General features: G+C 39.0%; 1 protein-coding gene across 1 annotated transcript in view; it reads left to right on the top strand.

The window, feature by feature from the left end:
* The window catches only part of LOC102382193 (bifunctional heparan sulfate N-deacetylase/N-sulfotransferase 4), a 144,776-nt gene that overhangs the window by 35,873 nt on the left and 85,165 nt on the right, over positions 1–23,738 (top strand). The window contains exons 2-3 of the mRNA XM_006035831.2: positions 5,584–5,671; positions 12,550–12,704. Of these exons, the coding sequence (XP_006035893.1) occupies positions 5,584–5,671; positions 12,550–12,704 (243 nt within the window). The remainder of the gene's footprint in view (positions 1–5,583; positions 5,672–12,549; positions 12,705–23,738) is intronic.

The following is a 23,738-nucleotide window of genomic DNA, read 5'->3' as shown; positions in this document are numbered from 1 at the left end:
GCTGAACCGATACACCAATTATGAAAAATAAAAACAAGGCAACACAAACCTATAAACGGTAATGATATGGATTAATTTAAAATATTGTTGAATATAAAGGGGGAAAAGTATCTTTTGGCTACCAATAAAAGAGCCAAGATTATTGACAGAATGAAGAATCAGTTCCCAATGATAGCCACAATTCTTCAAAGATTTCAGGCAATTGAGTGTTTTCTGCCATCTGGCTGGCAACTGGACATGCAAATTTACCGTAAGCAGATATGCTTTGCTGTTCTTTTTGGTAAAATTGTTATTATTTTACTAGATTGATTTAACATCATTACTTGGAACAAAATACCAGTTCAATTATGGATTTAAAAAAACCCTACAGATTTTTACTAAATTATAATTGGATCATCATATCTAAATATTTATTCTGTGCTAATGGTCCTATTTACCTCACATTACTCAGGAAAATCCCACTTACATTTGATGATATAATAAGCATCACCGGATAGGGTACTAAATACGGTGGTGAAGGATAAAAACATAGATCTGAGCCACATAAACCACATCACTGAGTATAATTAGAGTTGACAAGTTTTGCCTGCATTCCTCAATCTGAGTGGGCTTCCACTTGTAGGGGAGCTGTAAGCAGGCCCTTCCAGGGCAGGTTCATAATAGACTAGGCTGTCATAGATGGAGAGTAGCAGAAGATGCTGACACTCTAAGTGGAAGGAAGGAAGAGATAGAGGATTGGAGGGAGGAATCAGAGGTAAAATGTTAATGATGAGAGGTGGGAAAGGTAAGGGATTTAGAGACAGAGTTGGAAAATGAGGGGTGCTCCGCTACAAAGCAGAAGAATGAATGTGTTAGCAAAGGACTCTGCATACCAAATGAGTACTCTGCTGATAGGTCTAAGAAGTGAAATGCTGAAGTTATGTAGGAAAGATGAGTGTATACAGGGAGCAGGGTTCAGCTGAAATAGGTGGGGAAAGCAGGATGGACATTTTTCAGGCAAATAAAGAATCATACATTAGCAGTGCTGTTGATCCATGCAGACCTTTGGGTTAGGTGTAAAGTCTCATTAATTACTTTGGATGGCTCTAGTTGTTTTAGTTATTTATTTTTTTACAGTGTTCTGGGAATGCTAGTTACCATGTGTTGTTAACACTTAAATGTTGAGTTTCTGATGGCGGGGGGGTGGGGGGGACAGGAACAGAGACAGAAACCAAAACCGCTTGGGAACAGGTGAGAGTGGAATGGCAATAAGACAGCCTGATTTTATAAGGTCAGATTCTTCCTTGTTCATATGTGGACAGGCAGTGGATTAGGAGGGAGCCTCTTCCTTTTTGTGAAGCTTTTGTAAGGACCTGAGATTGACAATCCCTGCTATCACAGAATGCAAGAATTACTCTATCCTTTGTCCCTTGAAATCATATAATGATGTAAGGGGATGCTGGGATTGTGTCTCTATCCAGACAGCATTGCTGGCTACCGAAGCATACATTTCTAAGGCTGTAGTCTTTAAAAGAACAGGCATGAAGCCAAGCTAGGCAAACCCAGAAGACATTAAAATTCTCATGGTGTGGTGCAGTTCTATACTATCTATTATTAGGGGCTGTGCCTACCAGGCACAACAGAGGCCCTCATTATTTATCACGTGAAAATATTGCTGAAGGCAGTTGGAGTCAGTAAGGTTTTTTTTGGCAGAGTAAGTAATGATTACAAATAAGGAAAGGGATCAATAATTCCCACAACAGGGTTGGGATGGATTTATAGGCTTCACACAAAGTAAAGACTAGACAAGAACCCTAAGGAATAGTCGGACCCAGCAGGCACTCAGGCAGCTCAGGCAGCCAATAAGGGACCAACTCCAGGTAAAAACAAGTAATAAAAAGGAGAGAATGATCAGTTAGAGAAGGCTGTAGCTTGGAGGCAGAAAGTGAGAATCTGCACCCACATCTACAAAAAATATACTGGTGGGTCAAATATATAGACTCACTTACCTGACAGTATCTCTCTAATGCTAAAATGCAGGAAGCTGGTGAAAATAAAATACAGTAGTATAATTAATGAATTATGCTTTATACTGAAATCACAGAGAAATAATCTTCAGTACTTGCCAAAATCAGTGTGAGTGATAGATTTGCCCTTTAGACAGAAATGCTGCATTACGTACTGTAGGTTATAAGATTTACATCTTAATCCTTGTTCTGCTCTTTTAATGAGCTCTTATTGGGATGGAGTGTTTCTTCCCCTCTTGCTTTTTTTAATGGTGATCTTATGGACTAAAGGCATAATATAGCAAGGGGACTTGGAAAGAAAAAAAAAAGATAAAATGAGAAATGTGTTTCACATATCTTGCTATACCATGTTTTAAATAGTAATAATATATTAGGGTGCTTCTTTTTCAAAGGAACATTGAACTGATTTTGTGCAGCCCACTGGTCTGAAATGCAAAAGGTACTTCTCAGTATATATAAAGAAGAAGTGAAGTATTGCATTTTTTAATATAATGCACCAAATCCTAACCTGATGACTTCAGAACACCATTGTCCATTTATATCTGAATATTTCTGAGGCTAGGACTGCTGCTTACTGTCTTGGTTTGGTTTTTTTAATGTTTAGTAGCCATGAACACAGTTGTTGCATAACTGCTAGTTCTCTATTTTTGCTCTCATAAAATGATATGTTACTGTTACATATAGATCCAGTGCTTATGTACAAAATGCATGGGAGAGTCACAAAAGTAAAAACATCCACATATTAAAAGGACAGTAACAGATTAGAGGTAATACTTCTGTTTTAATATTCTTGGCGCACAGTGCTAAGGCTCATAATTTATTTTAATTAGGTTTTACTTATTCCTTTCTATTACAAATGTTTTTTCTTGTTAGCTGTTCATTTTTTGTGTGGTTGTTTTTTTTAATTTTGGGGTTGTTTTTTTTTTCTTTTTACAGACTGATTCTTATTACCTCTGTCCTTAAAACGGTATGATGTTTCTATTAAGAAAAATAAAGAAAAATGAAAACTTGCTGACACTCTTCTAAGCTGGATTCCTTTACAGACTCTGTTCCAAATGACATATATTTCTAGAAGATACCTGTTCAGAGCTGAATCTTCATAATGTTACTTGTACTTACACACCTATTGTTTTGAAATATATATAATAGTGTATGGTCAGCAGTGTTTATTAACTTTCCAAAAATAAGACTTCTGAGCTAAGCAAGAGAGATACCAGTTTCTTGTAAGTGTTTAGTTTAATTATTAGTGCCCTTAGGCCTGTGCCTAAATTTAATCTGTTCAAATGAAGAGAGGGTTTAGTTAAAATTGGTTTGTGTATAGTCTAGCACCTTCACATATTTCTTGAACATTGAAACAACATCAATATTTGGACATCCATAGCTATATCTGATCATGAGAAACCTTGTTGATGTGTAGTTGGGGCAGTTTCTTAAGATCAGCATGATAGGAGCTCAGACAATTTCTGACAAATGGTGTTTTCCACCAGTTGAAAACTGGCCTGGGCTAGATGCAATATGCCATATGTGTCTGTATTATTGTTAAAGTTAGATATTGAAGGTGATCTCAAACTCATCCTGTGTGAAGAGATGCCCACATAGTAAAAATATAACAGTAGAAGCACTAATTGGCTATTTTAATCAGTGAGGTCAAAGACTGAAAATGGATAGAGACTGAAGTCTCACCTCTTACAACTGGTCCACACTGAATTGATCTGAGATTTCCTGATGAGGCAGACAGGTTAGGTAACTAAGGCATAACTTATTTCTTGCATAAATTGTGTCCTTTTGTCTTTAGTGCATTCTGACAGGCATTTCTTTTCCATGGAAAAAAAAATAACCACAGGTTTAGTAGGGAAAAAGACACTACTCCCACTGACTTTGAAGGACTCCTGCTCATTTTCACTGTGGCTAAATTTGTTCCACTTGTCATAATTTTAATAAAGGTTTTATGGGAAAAAAACCCCTCAAAAGTCTCTCATGTCCTGGATGGCAAGTAATCCTTGTGTTACTTTTCGAATTTTGGTAAATTTCAATACTCAAGTGTTGCCAAACAAATGTAATCCCTATGGGTGTGTAGAAGAAACAAAGGGCATGTATTCACGACACTTTAAAGTAGGTTAAATGCTTTTGCACTGTTTAATGGGGTTGGTGTTTGCATGCATCAGCAGCGTATCAAGCATTAATCCCAGCCACTGTAGCATATTTGGCCGCCTAATGCACCTTAAATGACTTTGAGGCACAGCAAACTAAAACACCTCCATGGAGTTTTAGTTTGCTACCCTACAGCCACAGAGCAAAGCACTGGGCTCCATGCAGCTCAGGGTCTGTGAAGGCAGCCTGGCAGCAGGCTCCACCAAAACAAACAAACAAAAAAAAAGTGGTGTGTCTGATTTCCCCCCGTCCAGAGCCTGCCTGCCTGCTTGAGTTGTGTGGGGACCCGGTCCTTCCCACCATGGCTGTGGGGCCCCCCGGGACTGCCTGAGCTGGGTGCCTGCAGGCAGGTGCCACCTGGTGGGGGGGCACCACTGTCAAAGAAGGAAGCACAAGCCCCACCCCCAATGCAGCCTAGGGACGACTGCACCCGCCGGCAGTTCACTCTCCCCTCCCCACCACCAGAGAGGCAGGTAAGACATGGGGGTACATAACACAGGGGTTTACTTCATCCTAAATAGAAGCAGTGTTTTTCAAAACCCACCACTTCAATTTAGGCCCCCTGTTTTGTCTACACATGCCCTATAGCTAAGTATAGACAGTCAAAAAGCTGAATCAATTAAAACTTCACAGGCTAATTTAAGATGCATAGATTGCATTGATAAGCAAGTGAACAGGCATTCAGTGTTGAATCCAGAAATGCAGCCACATGGCTGTAGTGGCCAAGGCCAGAAGCTGAGGGGATGCTAGAGGACACATACTGGCTTGACTGGAGCAGACAGCTTGGACCAAGGCTAGCCTGACCACCCTATTAGGGGAGCTTGCAGAGAACGTGCAAAGCATCCTGGGATGCTAGGGGACTGTGAGTTAATTTGAATCTGGAGGGGCTCTGGGACAGAAGTTCAATAACTTGATTTAACCTAAAACAGTTAAGTTTGATACTACATCGATCCAAGTTTATCTTAAACCAGTTTCATCCATTTTGAAAGTGGTTTATGTGTACTGAACTTCTGTTGTGTTACAGATTTGAATAGGTTTCTGATCACATATACCTGTTTATGTGCAATTTCTGTTCCTAGCCTATGTGGTTCAGCCAGCTGGTATATTGTCATTTTTAGAGAACTGGGTTTACATCCTGGCATAGATCATGAAAAGTCCTATTTATTTTTCTCCATATCACAAAGCCATCACAAACTTGATAGCCCGGTACTTTTGCCAGTGCTATTAGTCCATCAACTTCTTAAATACCAAAATTTATATAAAATAACAAACTAATAGAAGAATGAGCCAAACAACAAGATGTGGAGCATGTTTCTTGAGGACCTGAATTTTATGTCTCCTTAGTGGGACACAAATTTTAAAATGAGGCAGTCCTAAATATTATATTTATTTTTCTAAATGCATGTTAATTTCTTGTTTATTTCAGGCATTACTAGAGTCTCAAAATTTACTGCGCACTCAGGTTGCAAATTTTACCTTCAACCTTGGATTTTCAGGAAAGTTTTACCACACAGGTAAGAAGGAACTTTGTGCTCTCAGGCAGCTACAATTAAATAGGTGGTAGGATTTTTAAACCTAGGTCTTTTTTGGCCATATTAATAATGCACTGGCTTACTGGCATAATGGGGAAATCTGTACATCACCATTTTAGGCACCTTCTGACCAATCTATAGTTCAGTGAGGCAGTAGGGGACATACTAATTCAATTCAGTATGGTCCTTAAGTATGTAAATGTCTTTAGCATTTTCTGAAGAGCATTCTGTCAGTCATAGAGTCATAAGAAAAGCAAATTACCTGACAATAACCTTGGAATTTAGCCAGATAAAACAGGATGAGTATCACACTAGACTTTTTTTTGCAACAGCCAAGATATGGTGAAAAGAAGGAAACTGAAAATGGAGCTTCATGACCTCCAAAGAAGCAAATATATATTAATTTGAGAAACATCTTCAATCATCTTTTGTCTAAAAGGAGCTTTATAGTAATATTATTAAGAGAAAATTGACAAATGTAGAATATTTTTTAATAAGAGCGTTGTTAGGCCAACAGAAAAAAAGTCTAGGTTAAACATAATTTAAATTACATTAAAAGAGAATTATATTCCTTATTAACTCTAAGTAACTAATAGATTCCACCCATCTACAACGCACTTCTCTGGAAGTTTAACGTTGCCTGCTTCCAGGTACTTTTCTGATTCCTTTTCTGTGTCCTCCTTTCTGTCCCTCCCATTCTCTTCCCTCATTGTTCTCTCTACTTCCTCTCTCTCTCTCTTCCTGAATACTTGAGCCTTCTACTTTACCTCTTGTTCCATCCTGTTCATAGATTTCATAGACATTTCTTCCATTCAGACTTCCTAGCTTCTTCATTCTTCTCCCACTTCCACTTAGATGATAACCAGTGCTGGTATGGTCTGCAAGCCACTCATTCAGTCTTTTAAAATGAGTAGTTTTTTCTTCTTTTCAGTACCACATCTGGAATCTGAAATTACCAGCCAAATAAACTGTGCTCCAATGGGGTCTAGTGTTATGATTGTACTAGGGAAGATACAGAGGTAGTCTATTCATAGCAGCTGATGGAATAGGTTGATGGCTACAAAAGCCCATGAGGAAGATGAGCTACTTGATTGGTTGATAGCACTAGATCAGAAATAGAATAAAGGGAGAAACTTGAAAAGCTAGGGACTGGTATCTGTGTGTGTTAAAAAGGAAACAGATGAGTGCAGTGGAGAGGAGGGTGATAAGTAAATTAAAAGAGAGTGTAATGATGGAGGCCTATATTTATTATTTAGTGTGTTACAGCAGCATCCAAGGACTCCAGGTGAGATCACAGCCCCATTGCTCTGTATTGTCCTAAAGCCCTTACAGACTAAATAGGCAAGACAAAATGTATGCGAGAGAAGCAAATGAAATGACTTGCTGAAGGTCAAATAAGATGTCTGTGGCAGACCTGGGAATATAGAACCAATGCAAAACTAATTTTCAGAGAAAGCTGAAGGAGAGACAGGAATTAAAAAGATTTTGAAGGAACCATTGATATTACTAATGTTCATGAACATGAGCTAATTCTTTGTAGTTTTTAATCCAAAAAACTCTCAGTGAAGTCAGTGTATAGACACACAAGAAAGACGGGGTAAGAGCTTTATTATTTTGCCCATTTCATCTTTACCTGTCCTTATAATCATTTCTTGTCAAGGGTGAAAGATCCTTCATATAATGCAGTGATACAAATGTAGCCCACAGCTATGAGACATTAAATGCAGGGTGCTGCTTTATTATGGGCAGCCATACCATAGAACTTGCATCAGATGCCTCAGAGATACAGTTTGCCCAGCTTAGACAGAGCAAAATGGGAGAAAGCATTTATGTTAAATACTATTACTTAATGAGTAATGCATGAGCAATGATTATGGATTGGTCTGCAGTAGCAAAATACTATCCTGTCCTACCAATTTGATATAATTATTTATGTTAATCCTGATTATCCCACTAGAGTTCACTATATGAATAGATTGGTTATATCTAATCTTCAAGTTTTCTCTTCTGAGTTTATTTCAGTATTGTATATGAGACTGTTGTTCTGGGAGAGAGAGTGTTTGTCTGTGTGTTCATTCTTGAACATCAGTGTTCAAAAGTGAGATCTACCTCTATGGGCTAATTTTGTTGTTTTGTCATATCAGCTGAGTAGAAACATTGCAAAGTATTCTCCATGCAAACATATACTTTATTGACTCACTATAAATAAACCATGAAAGGGTGTTCTTTAATTACTGCAAATGTGGCTTGTTTACCCAAAGAGGCTTTTACTGTTAGAAGCTCGACATGTTTTATTAGGACACTGGAGCTGCTGTGCCTTATCGACTTTTCCTTAATGCACAATTTTATACTTCCTTCCAAAACTCTGATCGCTTTAAAACTTCAAGAGGGAGAGAAGCCTGTGAATCTGCTGGCAGATTAAATAATTACACATTTTAATCAAATGACTGACATCTGTGCTACATTCAGGTGCCTACAAGCAATTAGGATACGTTCAGGTGCCTACAAGCATTAGGGTACCTAGATATAAACCATACTGCTTATCCACTTCATGCTGGCCACCACTTTCACTAATAGAAAAAAGGATGCCTTTCTACATCAGTGGCAATCATGCACTTGTGGTGTACTTGTTCCAATATCTGACTAGTGTCTATTAGTGATACATGCTGCATACATATTTCCTTTAAAATGACTATACTCTTATATGAGTGAATGAGTTTCCAGGAATTGCCAAAGTGATTGTTCATAACTTTAAAACTATATTTAATTTACATTTAGCTTTAGGTTGAAAAATGGAAATGGTCTTCTTAAACAGAATATGTTTGAAGAAAATCTCTTAGCAGTTTGAATATTTATGAATATTTAAACAAGCTTTGAAAAATGTACTTTGTTGTTAACATATGTCACATACTTCTCTTTGCAAATGCATACCTATATACTTAATGAAAAAAATGTGTGTTGAAGTCATCTAGCATCAAGTCCTCAAATGTTCTTTTAAAATTAAAACATTAAAGTCAAAGACTTCTTGGTTTGCCACAAAAAACTCTTTTAAATGTTTTTATAAGAAAAATGTCATATAAAAAGTAAATGGAAAAATGTCAAATAGCTCTACTTATTACTTTACTAAATTAAAATAGCTTCTGTTTAATGAACAAAAAAGCACCGACCCTTTATTACAGTTTAAAAAAAAATGACTTTATTCAATTTTTACAAAACAAGACCTCAAAAGACAACACTTGGAAAATTTGTACCTAAAGTTATTTTGTAATAGAAACTTTTACAAATTGTTTCTATTTTTAATATTTATATTTGACTAATATTTACATGCCTGCTGCTAATAGAGAAATAGATTCTACTTTTGAAAGAGCCACCTGGATACCACATAAGGAATTGCTGCTGTACAAAAAGAAAATTCTTGTGAATTGTACACTATTAGCTTTGACATACCACCCTTCCCTGGAACTTATATAGAAAATCCTCAAACAATTGCAACCCATACTAGAAGAACACCCAATTCACAAAGAGATCCTAGCCTTTAAACAAGCATCAAACCTCACCAAACTCATCACCAGAAGCAAACTTCCTATGGCCCAAAGCACACTGAATGGATCAGACAAAAAATGTAAAACCTGCCAACACATCTACACCACTCCTACAATTATTACACCCCACAACAGAGCCATCACCATTCCTGGATCTTACACCTGCACCTCCAGAATATCTCATCCAGTGCACGAAATGACCTGATGGAAAATATGTAGGAAAACAAAACAACAACTGTGTACCAGAATGAATGCACACCAAACATGTATCAAAGACAAAAATACTCAGTTACCTGTGGGCACACACTTCTCACAAGACAACCACTCTTTCTCCAATCTCTCTGTTCTAATCCTCAAAGGGTATTTACAAAACATCATTCATAGATGAGCCTACAAACGTCACTTCATAAATCTACTGGATACAAAAAATCGCGGACTAAATATAGACATTGGATTTATGGCACGTTATAACCTGCCTGACATCTGAAAACCCCAGGTAACCTGGCTGCATTTTACCAGCTACATTCTATATGAGTTCAACATCCCTCACCCCTGCAACCTACCTGTCTTACACCTATTGTCTCCTATGCCTCTGAACTGTGGTGCCATGTATTTGCATTTTCACAGATCTGATTTTGTATATTGGCTTCTATTCTACCCAGGAGAGCACACAAAACAACAACAGACTCTCCCTATGCCTGAAGAAGAGTGTTTTTGCCCGCAAGCTTGCAAAGAACATTATTTTCAACTATTTCGTTGTTCAAATAAAAGATAGCACATCTACCCAATGGACCTCATCTGCCTATGTCCTTAGAACACCATGGCTACAACCAACAACCCTAAATACATACAGAAAACACACACAAACAGAACTGTGATCATAACTAGCCAGTATATAAAGAATTTTTTCATGCCAACAAGCAGAACTCATCGAAAAAGCAAACACTGATTTCTTCTTTTGATCAACCAATTCCTCTGAAATAAAAAAAAAATTGGAATATATTCTGTCTTAAGAAAAACTGTTGTCAACAAAAGGAACTATGATAGAACATATTAGTGCGTTCACTACTTGTACTGTAAATTGTAAGTGAAACTTCATAAAAGAAAGAGATAGTGGCCACTTTCAGATGAGCACAGATATGCAGTATGTGGCACCACAGACCCATCCACAGCACCACACACTGCACATGCAGGTGCTCCCCATGGTGCTACCATGTAGTGTGTGTGTGTGTGTGTGAGGGGGTTGACACTTGGAGATCCTGGGGTCCAAAAAACCCACCCTGATAAAAGTGGGGCTGCATATATGGTGGCAGTGCACACAACCTAAAACCAGAGCCTGGCCGTCTGGAGTCACACTCCAGTTACCAGCCAGGCTTCCTGCCATGGTTGTAGCCCTGGGAGGTCCCCAGGGCTCCAGGTAAGGCTGCTTGGGCCAGTACAATTGTTGGCCCCAGACTCCCTTACCCTACCCAGGGTAACCTGCCGTGGACCAGAGCGCACGTGGCACAGGCATTCTCTGGGGCAAGTAGTAATGGCATAAGGTGTGCTGCTGCTACTTGTCCCCTGGGAAACAAACATGCACTCATCTAGACATACCCAGTGAGTGCATCTGTGTGTGCAATGAATGCAGTTCAATAAACTCCAGAGCTATCTGAGCCAGAGTTAACTGCTCCCAGGTGCAGCATCTACACACGCACACAGGGCAGCAGCAATTTGATCAAGGCAGAGTAGGTCCCCCTCTGGCTGGACTGACCAGGCACAATGTATGCCCATGGTCAACATCTACACATGTGTTTTGTCTCAGTAAACTACTCTGCTGTAAGATAGTACTGTCCCAAACAGTACTATCCTATGGTGGATTTGATTAGTGTACTACAGCTTGATACCAGCATATGTGCCATTTACTACAGACCTAATTATTCTACTCCAAAGTAAAGCACACATGTAGATGCACCCAGTAAAACTTTCATTATATGGAAGACTTTTTCAAAATAGTGCAACAGTGTAATACAAAAGTAAAGCACAGAAATACATCCACTGAATACTGATTTTCATGTGTTCCTAACATACCATGATGTAACTAGTGCCTGAGTATTGGTAAAGTTGGCAGTATTGACATCTATGTAAAAATAAATGTATGCATTTGATATTAACAATGTATTTTGATAATAAATATATGTTTTAAATGGTAAAGGAACTAAAAGGAAGGCTGCCAGTAAATTGACTGAAGTTTTGGAAGATGAAGTTAGTAAAATATAATCTTGCCACTCCCTGGCCACATCTACATGAGATGCATACTACTGTCCCAGAGTTACTGTGCAGTAGCAACACCAAATGACTTTTGTGTGATGCTGACTGCACAGTAGCTTGTTACTACTGTGCAGTAGGTATCGCATCATGCTTCCTGTCGTGTGATGCTATTGTGCAGTAGTAACAAGCTACTGAACAGTCAGAGATCTCCAGTACTCTTTAACAGGGTCTGCGTCTACGCAAGACACTGTCTACAAACTCCAGAAAGGAGCACTGCATCAGTTCTCAACTGGAAAAACATCTTTTTTATAACCAGATGTGCTTGTTCCTGCTTGAATTACAACATAACAGTCATCACAAACATTAGCAAGTAACCCTTGTTTTAAAAGTTAAACTTTAAATTCTGAAAAATAAGGTGAGCAAACTACAAAAACTCTGCTCTGCACTTGTTATTGGAGGATACACTTTTAAAACCCTGCTTACTACAGCTTCATTTCAGTGCTTAGTTAGTTTGCATATTCAACATTACCATCAGGTTTTCATTTGATGAAATTGTTAAATGAGGAGGACATTAGTAACCAGTTTTGGGGGCAGTAAATTTGAATTTTCAGAAAATTTAAATATTTGGTTCCTGTTGTTGTCTCTATAGATACAATGGCCTAGAAAACAAACATTAGTGCTGTAATAACTGTTAGCTATCAAGCACAAAAAAAAGTAATGCATCTATAATCTTCTCTCCTGGACAACTATTAATGCACCTTGAAGGCCAAACAAGACAAAAACATACTCAGTTGCTTTGGGCACTCCTAAGCCATAAGCCCTCTTCCAGCCAGTCCCTGAAATTCAATTATTGTTATTACTAATTAGTTTAATGCAAAGAAAGTGAGAGAAAAATACCAATCACAATACTTCAGATTATCCTTGCCTTTGCATTATGCAGTCTATTTTTACAAGTGTAATAGAAATCCATTAGGCATTAGTTTTGAAGACTGCCTAACTGAATGTTTTAAAACATACAGTTAATTGCTCCTTTCAGCATGTAACCCCTTTATCATTCTTATTTTTCAGGAACGGAAGAGGAAGATGAAGGTGATGACCTGTTATTGAGATCTGTGGATGAATTCTGGTGGTTTCCCCATATGTGGAGTCACATGCAGCCTCATCTGTTCCACAACGAGTCTTCACTAGTGGAGCAGATGATTCTCAACAAGGAATTTGCACTAGTGAGTATAAGTTATGAGAATGTATATACTTTCCAGCAAGTGTTAGAAAAAGAAAGTTAAAAGGCTTTATAAAATATTAGGATATTTCTAAAAATATAGAAAACTAGAATCAGATTAATACTGGCTTTGGAAATTCATTGCAGAAAAGGTTGTTGGTGAACTTTTCTTTGCACTTGGACTGAGTTTTGCAATAGTCCCCATATCTTCGGGCCTTCTGATACTTTACCCTGCGAACTACACAAATGGTAAATCAGTGTTATTGCTAGTTTGGAGCAGTCGCACCCTTAGTCTAGAAACCTCTGACTGTCCCCACCTGCACAGCTGTGACTTGCCACTAGAGACCTTGTGAGCAAGGACAGGATTAGGAGCTGTAGCTGTGAGTTGCCACTAACCGGCTGGTTAGACAAGATAGGCTTTTCTCCCTGCTCTGGGGTTGGGGGGTGGGGAGAAAGATCCTGGGATACTGGGCAGTACATCTGTAGGGAGTGGCCACACCTTAACGGACCAGGTGCTAGGTTGTGAGGATCACAGATAATCCTGCCCTGGAGTGGTGTAAATTTAAGCTGCGTAAGAGTGCTTAAAACCACTTTAAGGTGTTAATGCACAGACAATCCAGGGGTTAAGGGCTCCAGAAGCAGCCGAATATTACTGTATAATAAGGCCCTTAATCAATAAGGAGGAACTCTGTCTTAATTGTGAGGGTGTAAAGACTCAGTGCCTTCGTGGTTAGTCAGCTGGTAATGCTTCTACTTTATAGCTTAAGAAAGTAATTGTAAATAAACAATATACAGTACAGATACAACAGAGAGGTGCAGGAAATGCATTACCTGTAATGACCAATTCACTTTAAGAGCTATATTCATTTGGAGTTAAACAGCTGAACCTGATCAGAGGGGCAAGAACTGAAATTGCTTCATTTCAGGTTCCTTACAACACCTCTGCAACTATTTACAAATGCCCCTCAGATGGTTAGTCTGTCTATTAGTGATCTTTATACATAATGATGTTTGATTTAACCCATTTGTATTATTAACTTTTAAAAGCTCTGGATAAACTTCAGTGGAATAGCATTCTGAAGTAATGTTGAAACCTATTTAGAGCCTATCCAGTATAATTCCACTTGGTTAGGCAGCATGGCAAAGAGAAAACAATGAGGTCTATAAATACTTTCTTTAGAAAAGACATTATGTGGTTCTGTACAAAGTGTTGAAACTTCAAGCAACCAAAGCCATTCAAAAGAGCGAAATGATATCATACCTGCTACTTAAAGCACCCAAACTCTCAGATCTAAGCCTACCCTTTTATAATGCTGTAGCGCAAACAGAAACTCTTCAGGAAACCATCAACGATAACCATTCTTTGTTTATTAAGCATTTTCATACTAATTCCATGCCACATGCTTGACATCATCATTTAATTGCTTCGTGGGGATGGGAGAGAGAGGTCTTTTTTAAAGTCTTAACTTTTCTATTGTTGTATATTCATTTGAGGCTTCTTTCTTTAGTATTTTTAAGCGAAATCTTCCAGCCTGCTTGACTGTTGACTGTGCTTTCTGAGGTGATGCATTTATGGACCATAGAATCCATGATTTTTGCAAACTGTATTTAGCAATGGATAAACCAATTCAAGTAGGTGAAGCAACTTGGTGCTAGAAACTCAAAGCTTAGACGTGGCACAATTTTTGAACAAAGTAACTTGAAATGACTTGTAATCCAGAAATAGATTGTCTTGTTTTCCTTAAACCTGTAAGGGAAATTCTCCATAGTGTTTTTAGTAAAGTTGGTAACAGTTAGGTCAAGCCATATTTAAGAGTAAAAGTCACAACTTGGACTAAAAATAGCAGTCAGTTATAAAAGATTCTTGTTTGCAGCCTTAACTACAAAGACAATACCATCTCTCTCTAATCATTTTCTTTGAATGGCAGGGACTTCTAGGGGTGTCTATAACTATAGAGTGAGTGGCAGTGAAAAGCTGCTTTTATTATAGTTTTATTACCTGCTAATGGTTGGACAGGGATTGTACTGACCTCTTAGCCTTGAATTCAGTAGTAGCTCTACAATTTACTTACAAGAACATTTCTTTTCAAAAGGCTTCCTGTGAATTCCTCTCCGTGGGAGAAATTTATCTTCCTGACATGACAACCTCCCTGATATCTAACACAGATATTGCAGCCATGAATTCGGAGTCATCTTGCAACCTCTCCTACTTTTTCACTCTATATATCATGTCTTGTTCAGAAATAGAACTCAGTACTGCTTCTCTACTCCATTTTATATCTCTGTCCAGGACTATAACAAATTGTTTTTCAACAGGCATTATTCTTTTACTTCGCCATTTGAATCTGTCTCATTGTTTAACAAGGCTAACATATAAATGATGCCAAGCAGAAGTCTTTGGGTTATTTATTGTTATGTTACCCTGGAGTATAGCTCATACTTTTTGTGGGTTTTCTTTTGGATAACTCAGTCCCCATCTACATGTTACAATTAAAACATGATTAACCAGTTAATCACACCTCATGTACACACCCAGGCAAATGTTTGTTTGATCAATTAATGATGTGATAAAACAAGGAATAGGACACAAAGTTATTCCTCAGAAAGTGTGAAATAACTTTTTGGCTTGTTCTTATCACACCGTTAGATGAATATGTGGCCTGGTGCACTACCCGCTGAGAGTCCCACAGCTGACAAGTCTCTAAGCAGAGACACCGTTCCACAGGCTGCCCCTGCTGCAAGCCCTGTCAGTGAAGCCAATGCAGGGGGAGTCCAAGATCATGAGCCTGGGCTTCCCCTGTACTGGCAATAAGTTGTGATTGGATCTGATTCTGGGTACCACGATCATGCCTCCTGCCATGCACATGTGGAATGGCAGGAGATGTCATTGTGTGGATTGTGCATCAGATCTCATCACACCTTATCTGCATGTCTAGAGGGACCCTTAGTTCCCCACTAAAGCCTGAGCCTTCTACCCCAAGGCATTTATAAAAATGACATTTTGAAAGCTTGTAGATAAAAAAAAAAATGTAACTATTATCTGTAGGACTGGTCACCCTCTGTCTCAGTCCAATACTTTCCATTTTCTGATGGAGCTGGAAAACAATAAGGGGTTGAAAGGAAATAATTTCCTTGAGAAGGCCCTGTGAATGCAGTTGTTACATATTTTCCCCTAGATTTCTGCCCATATTTTTGAGATCTGCTTACTATTAAGATTATTTTAAAAGAATACAGTGATACCTACTTTTTCTGATCTCTGATATAGGAAATTCTATTTAAATTCCGAGTGAAAGTTTAACTTTGTTACAGTTTCTTTTTTCGGATACATTACATGTACAAATACTTCTACAGAATGATCCAAGTTTCACTGAAGTTGGTAGAAAAATTCCAAATAACTTCCAGAGGCTTTTGATCAGACCCAATAGCAACGTTGTCTTTGACAAAAAATGATTTCACAGTAAATATGTTCTTATGGTCACAGCATTCCTGGCTTTATGAATCAAGCCAAACTATGAACACTGGACAGTTTAGTTACTGTGTATGTAATTTGTAGTAATATCTAAAGATATTAATACCTAACATTTTAAATATGTATGTATGATTTACACTGTATCTTCTTATGGTACTGTATACATATGCTGTTCATGTACACAGGTGCTGCTTGAATGTGGGCAAGGAGTATGGTCTCTTATTTAGAGCAGGGGAATAAGTGAAAATTCCTAAATTCTAACTTGAGTTCTACTACTAAGTTGCACTGTGTTCTCTACCATCATATACCCATCTGTTATATTGGATATTAATCCTTACTAACATTACAACAGTGCTTTGCACAATTATATATATATAAATCAGTCAAGTCCAGAAGTACTTGTTATTTAGATTTCATAGATTTCATAGACATCAGGGCTGGAAGGGACCTTGGGAGATCATCAAGTCCAGCCCCCCGCCTCAGAAGCAGGAAGTCGCTAGTGTCAAAGGATCTCAGCAAGATAAGCGCCCAAATGCTTCTTAAAGGAGTGCAGAGTAGGTACTTGCACCACCTCTGGAGGAAGCCTATTCCAGGCCTTGGGGGCTCGGACAGTAAAGTTCTTCCACAAAACGGTCGTGGAGGAGTTGAGGACTGTTGGTCCTTCTCATCCCTTGGGGCGCTTTGGTGAACAGGCTTTCCCCCAGGTCCTGATGCACACCCCTGATGTACTTGTAGGCTGCCACCAGGTCCCCCCTGAGCCTGCACTTTTCCAGGCTGAAGAGCCCCATGGCTCTCAGCCTCTCTTCATAAGGCCTGTTCTCTTGTCCTTTGATCATGTGTGTGGCTCTCCTCTGGACTCTCTCAAGCTTCTTGACATCTTTCTTGAATTGTGGAGCCCAGAACTGGATGCAGTACTCCAGCTGTGGCCTTACCAAGGCTGAGTACAGTGGGAGGATGACATCCTGAGATTTACTTGAGAAGCATCTATGGATGCAAGCCAGAGTTTGGTTTGCTTTACCAGTTGCGACATCATATTGGTGGCTCATGTTCATCTTGTGGTCAATCGTGACCCCCAAGTCTCTTTTGGCCTTGGTGCTAGTGAGTGTAGCACTGTCAAGCCTATAAGCATGATGCAGGTTTTTTTCTCCAAGGTGGAGTACCTTACATTTGTCGGTATTGTAAGGTGAATTTAGATTAATAACACCCATTGCTTTCAAGTTGGGTACCTTTTGAGATTTGTGGATCTGGACATTGGTTCTTTTTTTGAGGAAGATATTTTACAGACTGTTACTTTAAAAAAATAAACAACTCTCAAGATACTGTCTTTCGTAAGTCCATTCAAATTTTGCATATAAGGAAAGGCTTTTAGCTTACAAGCTGTTTAGCAACTGCTTGATGGAAGAAATGACATATTCTGACACAGTGCAGCATTGGTGCCTCCCTCCTACCTTCACCTCTGCCTGCTCAGGACCCAACAGGAAGTTAGGAGACTCTTGTGCAGCACCAGACTCTGTTACATATACATGTGAATGATTGATACAGCAGCTGGCATTACCAGTAGATATTTTTGTAGCCTCAGCTGCAGCATCTCTTTCTTGTCAAGTGTCTGTTTTCTTCACAATATTCTCAGCCTCTAAGGAATCTATTCTGCCAACAGAATGTGCTGTGAGAGTTAGAAAGCAATAACTAAAGGAAATGAACTGTCCATATCAATCAAAATGTATTAACACAAATCTACCAGGATTTGCAGTTGTCTGTTCTAGACAGTATACTACTCTTGTATGGGGGAAAGGAAAACTTAAGTTCTTGTACCCTTTTTTCTTTTCTTTTCTTTTTTCTGTAAATCCCCTACATTTGATATATCCATTCTGTATAGACAATGGGTACTATTCTTACTTTTGAGTTTCTTTGCATCATTATCCACCCAACTATACAGGTTTTCTTCATCTGCCTAGGAGTTTGGCTTAGCTGACCCTTGAAATCCCTTTAACCTTATAATTCTGTTTGATATGTGGATTTAAAACTGTCAGATATTCAGAAAAAAAACAGAAAATGAGGTTTAATTTCCTTATTAAAATTACAGAAAGTTACCAGCCAGAATGCTCTTATCCTAATATCTTATTTACAAAAACATATCACATTTAAGAAATCAATTCAGAAAATGGAAAGATTAAATCATTTATTGCAGGGGGGGTGTTAATTATATTTTGTACTTCTGTCTGATGACTTAGAAATCCTTTATGGCCTCTAATGGATTAAACCATAGACACTAAAAAAATCTCAAATATTTATCCACGCATTATACACAAGGGCACTGAGACAGGTAAATAAATTATCCAAATCATATGCAGTCAATCCCCCAAAACAAAAACAAAAACAAAATAAAATAAAGATATGCTAACCTCTTCTGGTATCCTTTCTAGGATCTGTAATTAGTGGTATGAAGGGAGAGAGATTTCTATGGAGCATGTGCAGTGTCTATGATAGTGTTTGTTTGTGTATATTCCAATACTTAATGAGCATCTGATGTCCTCAGATTTGTGAATGGTAGATATTTCCGTCCAATTACCAGGTGGATAAGCACACGTTGTTCCAAAAGCAGCTTGTTTTCACGTTTTTAACTCCACATTTTAAAAAGCACGTGGAAAGTTAGAGAAGATCCAGGAATGGATGACAAAAATAATACAAGGCTTCTAAGTCAAGTCATACAAGAAGAAATTGAAGAATATACGCATCTTCAGCTTGCTAAAAAGATGCTTAAGAGAGGACATAATATTAATCTTCAAATACCTGAGGGCTGCCATAAAGAAGAAGGGAAACATCTTTTTTGTCTTACTGCAGAGAGTAGGACATGGACAAATGGACAAATGACTTGAAGTTGCACCAAAGTAGGTTTAGATTAGGAAAAATGTCTTCACAAAACAATGAGGCAGTAGAATAGACTAACTAGGGAAGTTTATAAATCTCCATCATTGGTGTTGTTCAAAAAGAGGTTGGAAAGACATTGTTAAGGGGTAGTTATGTCTATGCCCTACTATGGGTATTTCCCATGTTTTTGGGCTTAGCTGGTTGCCACATAGGGCCAGGAGGGAATTCATTTTCCCCTCTTGAAGCTACATTCTCGTCAGAGACTTTGGGTGTTGACTGCAGTCAAGGCTGGGGATTTTGGCTGAGGTTTGTCAATACTCCCTGCTGGAGATTCCTGGCTAGAGGGACATCAACCTGGAGGTTGCTGGCTAGAGGGTCTTGCCTCTCTGCTCAGGGTCAGGCTGTTGCCATATTTGGGGTCAGGAAGGAATTTTACCCCATGATCAGGTTGGTATAGATGGGGTGGGGGAGAGCTTTTGTTTTCCTCTGTAGTGGGGAGGTGGCCCTTTTCCTGGAATCTCTTCAATGTATTTTAACAACTTTTGCAACAATAGGAACATCTGCCAACAACATTGCTTTACCTGTGGCAAATAAGGGTGTGGCTGAGTCTCGGTTGACTGTAGTTTTGCTAGGAGAGTAGACAATTAATTTATATGGGATGGTTTGGATAGGGATGATCCAGCCTCTGGCAGGAGGTTGGACTAGATGACTTTTGTGGTCCTGCCTGGCCTTACTTCTCTATGATTATCTATGATTCAACAAATTAGTCTGGACCTCTATCTAGCCCCAGTGGTTGCTCTGCTCTTTCCCCAGTTACGTTTACTCAGGACCCCAAGCCTTGATGGTCTTGGTTAAATTCTCGATAGTTTTCTTTTTTTAACAAAGCCAGCATACCCATCCTGCTGCTCTGACTTTCAGCCTAACATACTTCATTTCACATAGAAGATACAGAAGGCACAGAATAAATGACCTACCAAAGATCATTCATTAAATATGTGGCAGAGCCAGGAACTGACCCCAGACCTTATGGGCTTGTCCAGATGAGCATGCATGTGCAGTTTGCAGTACCTCAAAACTGTTTGAGGCACCACAAACTGCATGCAGTCCATGTACACCCATTTGTTGCTCTGCTAATTTTCAGCACGGTGCCAAAATTTGACATGGGTTTCCTGGTGTCAAAAAAAAACATTAAAAAAAAAAGCAGCTTGGTGCATGCAGCAACAGTGTGTGCTGGCACAAACAGTGGCTGGCCATCAAGAGCCCCACTCTGGCTGCTGGCCAGGCTCTGTTAGGTCAGATTGGTACCGCTGCTGCCCCTGGAGACCCCCGGTAAGGCTGCTGTGGCCAGCACAGGTGCTGGCTGCAGTCTCTCTTACCCCACCTGGAACAATTTGGCACGCATTGGAGCATGTGTGCAGGGGAATGCCCTGGGGCACAAAGCAGCACACAAATATGCACATGTCTGGATGTGCCCTATATCCAGGGCCTTGATCACATGCACCTCTTTCCTAGAAGCAATTAAAGGTGGCCGTGGCTTTTTATACCTGCTGTAAAATAACAGAAAAGATTCTGTTCACATTGTCTCGGACGGCCAGGGCCGACTCAAGTTACGCTCGTACGTCAGGGCGGGCTGGTGAATGGAGAGGCAGACACAACTTATTGGTTGTAAAAAACTTTACTCACGCTGCTTGCAATCACAACGCAGGTGGTCTGGTCATCGGAACAACCACACAAGTTGCTCCAGCTGGCGGGGCCCAAGCCAGTTAATCCATCCGCAATTCGAAGCCGGCGGGGAAAGGGGTATGTCAGGGTTGTGCTCGGTGACGGGAAGAAAGATCGATAGGTGATCAGTCTATCGATCGGCAGCCGCAAGTCAGATAACTTCAGAGGCACTCTGCAGCGTGCTTAAAGCTCTTCGACTTGGGCGGAAGTCACGCGGAATTTTAAACGGCCAGCGAGCCAATTACTAGCTGCCACATGTGAATAATTTAGCACTGGCCAATAGCGGGGCACAAATTTGCATCCGAATAGCGGGAACTCTTTGCACCGTGCATTTCTGTACTGCAAAGAAGAAATGCATCCTGCAAAGGAAACTGCAAATTGGCGGGAACTCTCCTGCACGCAGGCTCTTAATTGCAGCAGAACACTCTGCCGTGCAAAGGAGCTCTCATGTGGCCAGGAAATTCCATAGTGCCAAGGCACAAAAAATCACTGGGTTGTGACACACATCTGTACTTGCGTACCTAAAATTGGAAACTTATGCCCCACACTGGATAAAGTATATAATCATTCTGTTGAGAACTCTACCTTCCACAGAACTCACAAAAATACTAATCTACTCTAAAATGGAAAGTTTTGATGAAATTTAAAATAAATTAACTTAAAATTGAATTGAAAATCACTCTTGTTTAAGCATGCAATAGAATTCCCATGCTATCACCAGTAATTAAGTATTATACAAAAAAGTACACCTTTAAAAATCATAAGTTATAAGGGGATAAAATATGATGCACACAATTCTTGACAACTAAGAATGTGGCAAATGCATTCACCAAATATCTGCTATATTATAAAAACATATTAAATGACAAAATACATTTTAATCTTTTCCGGGAAATCTCACCCTACTTCAGTAACATTAGCACTAGAAAGAGATAATAGCTTACGTTAATTTCCTAATTCTCCAAGGTGACATTTTAAAGTTGCACATCCAACCTGTCACCTCTCTCTTTAGCTAAATCAAAAAGTTCAGTAATATATAGGCAGGTCTAGTATGAACTGCTTCATCTAAGATAATGATATCAAAATTGGAGCAAATAATTTCAGTGGGTGTATTTCAAACATTAAAACAGAGGGCTTGCCATACTAAATCAGATATTTGGACTGAGCAAGTGCAACTTGGTGACTGTGCACATGCATTTCCTTTCTTGGTTTCACATTCTGGTTTTCTTTTTGCAAAATGCATTGAAGTTGGCGTGGCAGGTGAAGGTAGTAATCGAACAAAATTCCATGTCCCATTGTATTTGCACAAATGTTTAAAAAGGACAGGATACAATATGCTCCATGTGCTTTGAGAAGGACTAACATGTATTTACCTAAATGCTACCGTAATATCTGTTGCCACCAGACAGGGAATCAGTCAGGCTTCAGAGCTTGATAACCATGACTTCTTGTATTGTGGAACAACATTTTGGATATTTAGATGCATTGATGCCTAATGATTGTATTGCCTTTTTTCTGCCCTTACTCTTTGAAAAACAAATACCTGGGCCTGTGAGTTTGTTCTTATGATATGATTCTTAAAATGCTTAGGATATATTGTCCAAATGGCAAGCACCCAAGAATCCCGTTTTTTAAGCTAGGAATTTCCCCAGTTTGTCCGTAATTTTGAATTACTATAAACAATGAAAAAGAAAACAAAACCAAAAATGGAGGGATTGGTATGTATCAGCATCCCTGTGCTGATAAATAGAAAAAGGGGGGGGGGGGGGGGGGGGGAGGGGGAGAGAGAAAAAGAGAGAGAATAGCACATAGGAGGCTAGGAGGAGCAGGGCAAGATAAAAACGGTATTTGATTACAGACTATCAATATCTAGGATTTTTTTAAATTCTCTCAAAAAATGGAAATATATATGGCTATATAATTTCCTTTTTCAGTAGGAAAATCCATTGGTAAAAAAAGACCATCTAGAGAACAATTGCCAGACCTAACTGCAAAACTGCTATGATTGACCCAGTCATTTTGGAAGGTCAGACATCCCTTTTATCACTTGTGAGAACAGACAGTAATTCCAATCCATGAGACAATGATTCCAAGATTACTCTCAGAGCTCAGTGTAAAACCCGAGATTTATTATAAAAAGAGTAAAAGTTATCAAAAATCTTACTTTTCCTTTTCCTTACTTCATGTTTATGCCCACTTGATGTTCCTGATAGCAAATATGAAGTTTTATTTTTAAGAACAATTAATTTTACATTGAATTTTAAAGCCAGCAACAGGGAAGGGATGAATATTGAATTTTCATTCAGCAATATGTGCCTTACTGTCCGCCCACTTTGATTTTTTATCTTGTCTACTTGTAAATCTGTTTTATAAACTGAGATACTAGTTTATTGACTTGGTAAAAATCCTATTTTTTTATATCTTCCCACACAGCCATTGACAAAATCATATTCTGTTTTTTTGTTCCCCAGTGTTCCTGAGGAGTACAAAAAGTTGACAACTTTTTTAATTGCCTTTTCCCCATCTCCCTGGCTCTAGTAATGAATCTTGTCTATTGTCCAACCCTCTGGACACTTGTGTGCCTTCTACTTACATTGCCATTTAAGCTAAGATAAAAATTGTCTCTTGAGGCCCAGGTAAAATAGCAAAGCAGATTTAACCACTCCAAAATTGGAAACCTGCCCATATCCTAAAAGAAGCTGACAGAAGTAGTTGCAGCACATAAAGACCTTCAAATCGCTTTCCTTCCCTTCCCTAGTATCCACTAACAGTGTCCACTAATTTTACACCAATCTGTTGTTCCCAGGGAGCAAAAACAGAAAGTAAGCAGGGAATTCTTGGTACACAGAGAATACAGTATTGAGGGTAAAAACAAGAATTCATAGGACCCAGCCCAGGTTTAGGTGTCTTAGTTCATTCACTGCTTCCTGGAAGGAAGTACGAGCAACTGGAGGCAAGTAAATGGGGGTGACGGGGGGG

The sequence above is a fragment of the Alligator sinensis genome, unplaced genomic scaffold (genome assembly GCF_000455745.1).
Source record: "Alligator sinensis unplaced genomic scaffold, ASM45574v1 scaffold1135_1, whole genome shotgun sequence".
Lineage (NCBI taxonomy): Eukaryota > Metazoa > Chordata > Crocodylia > Alligatoridae > Alligator > Alligator sinensis.
The sequence above is the reverse complement of the archived record's forward strand: the minus strand, read 5'-3'. Positions and strand labels throughout refer to the sequence as shown.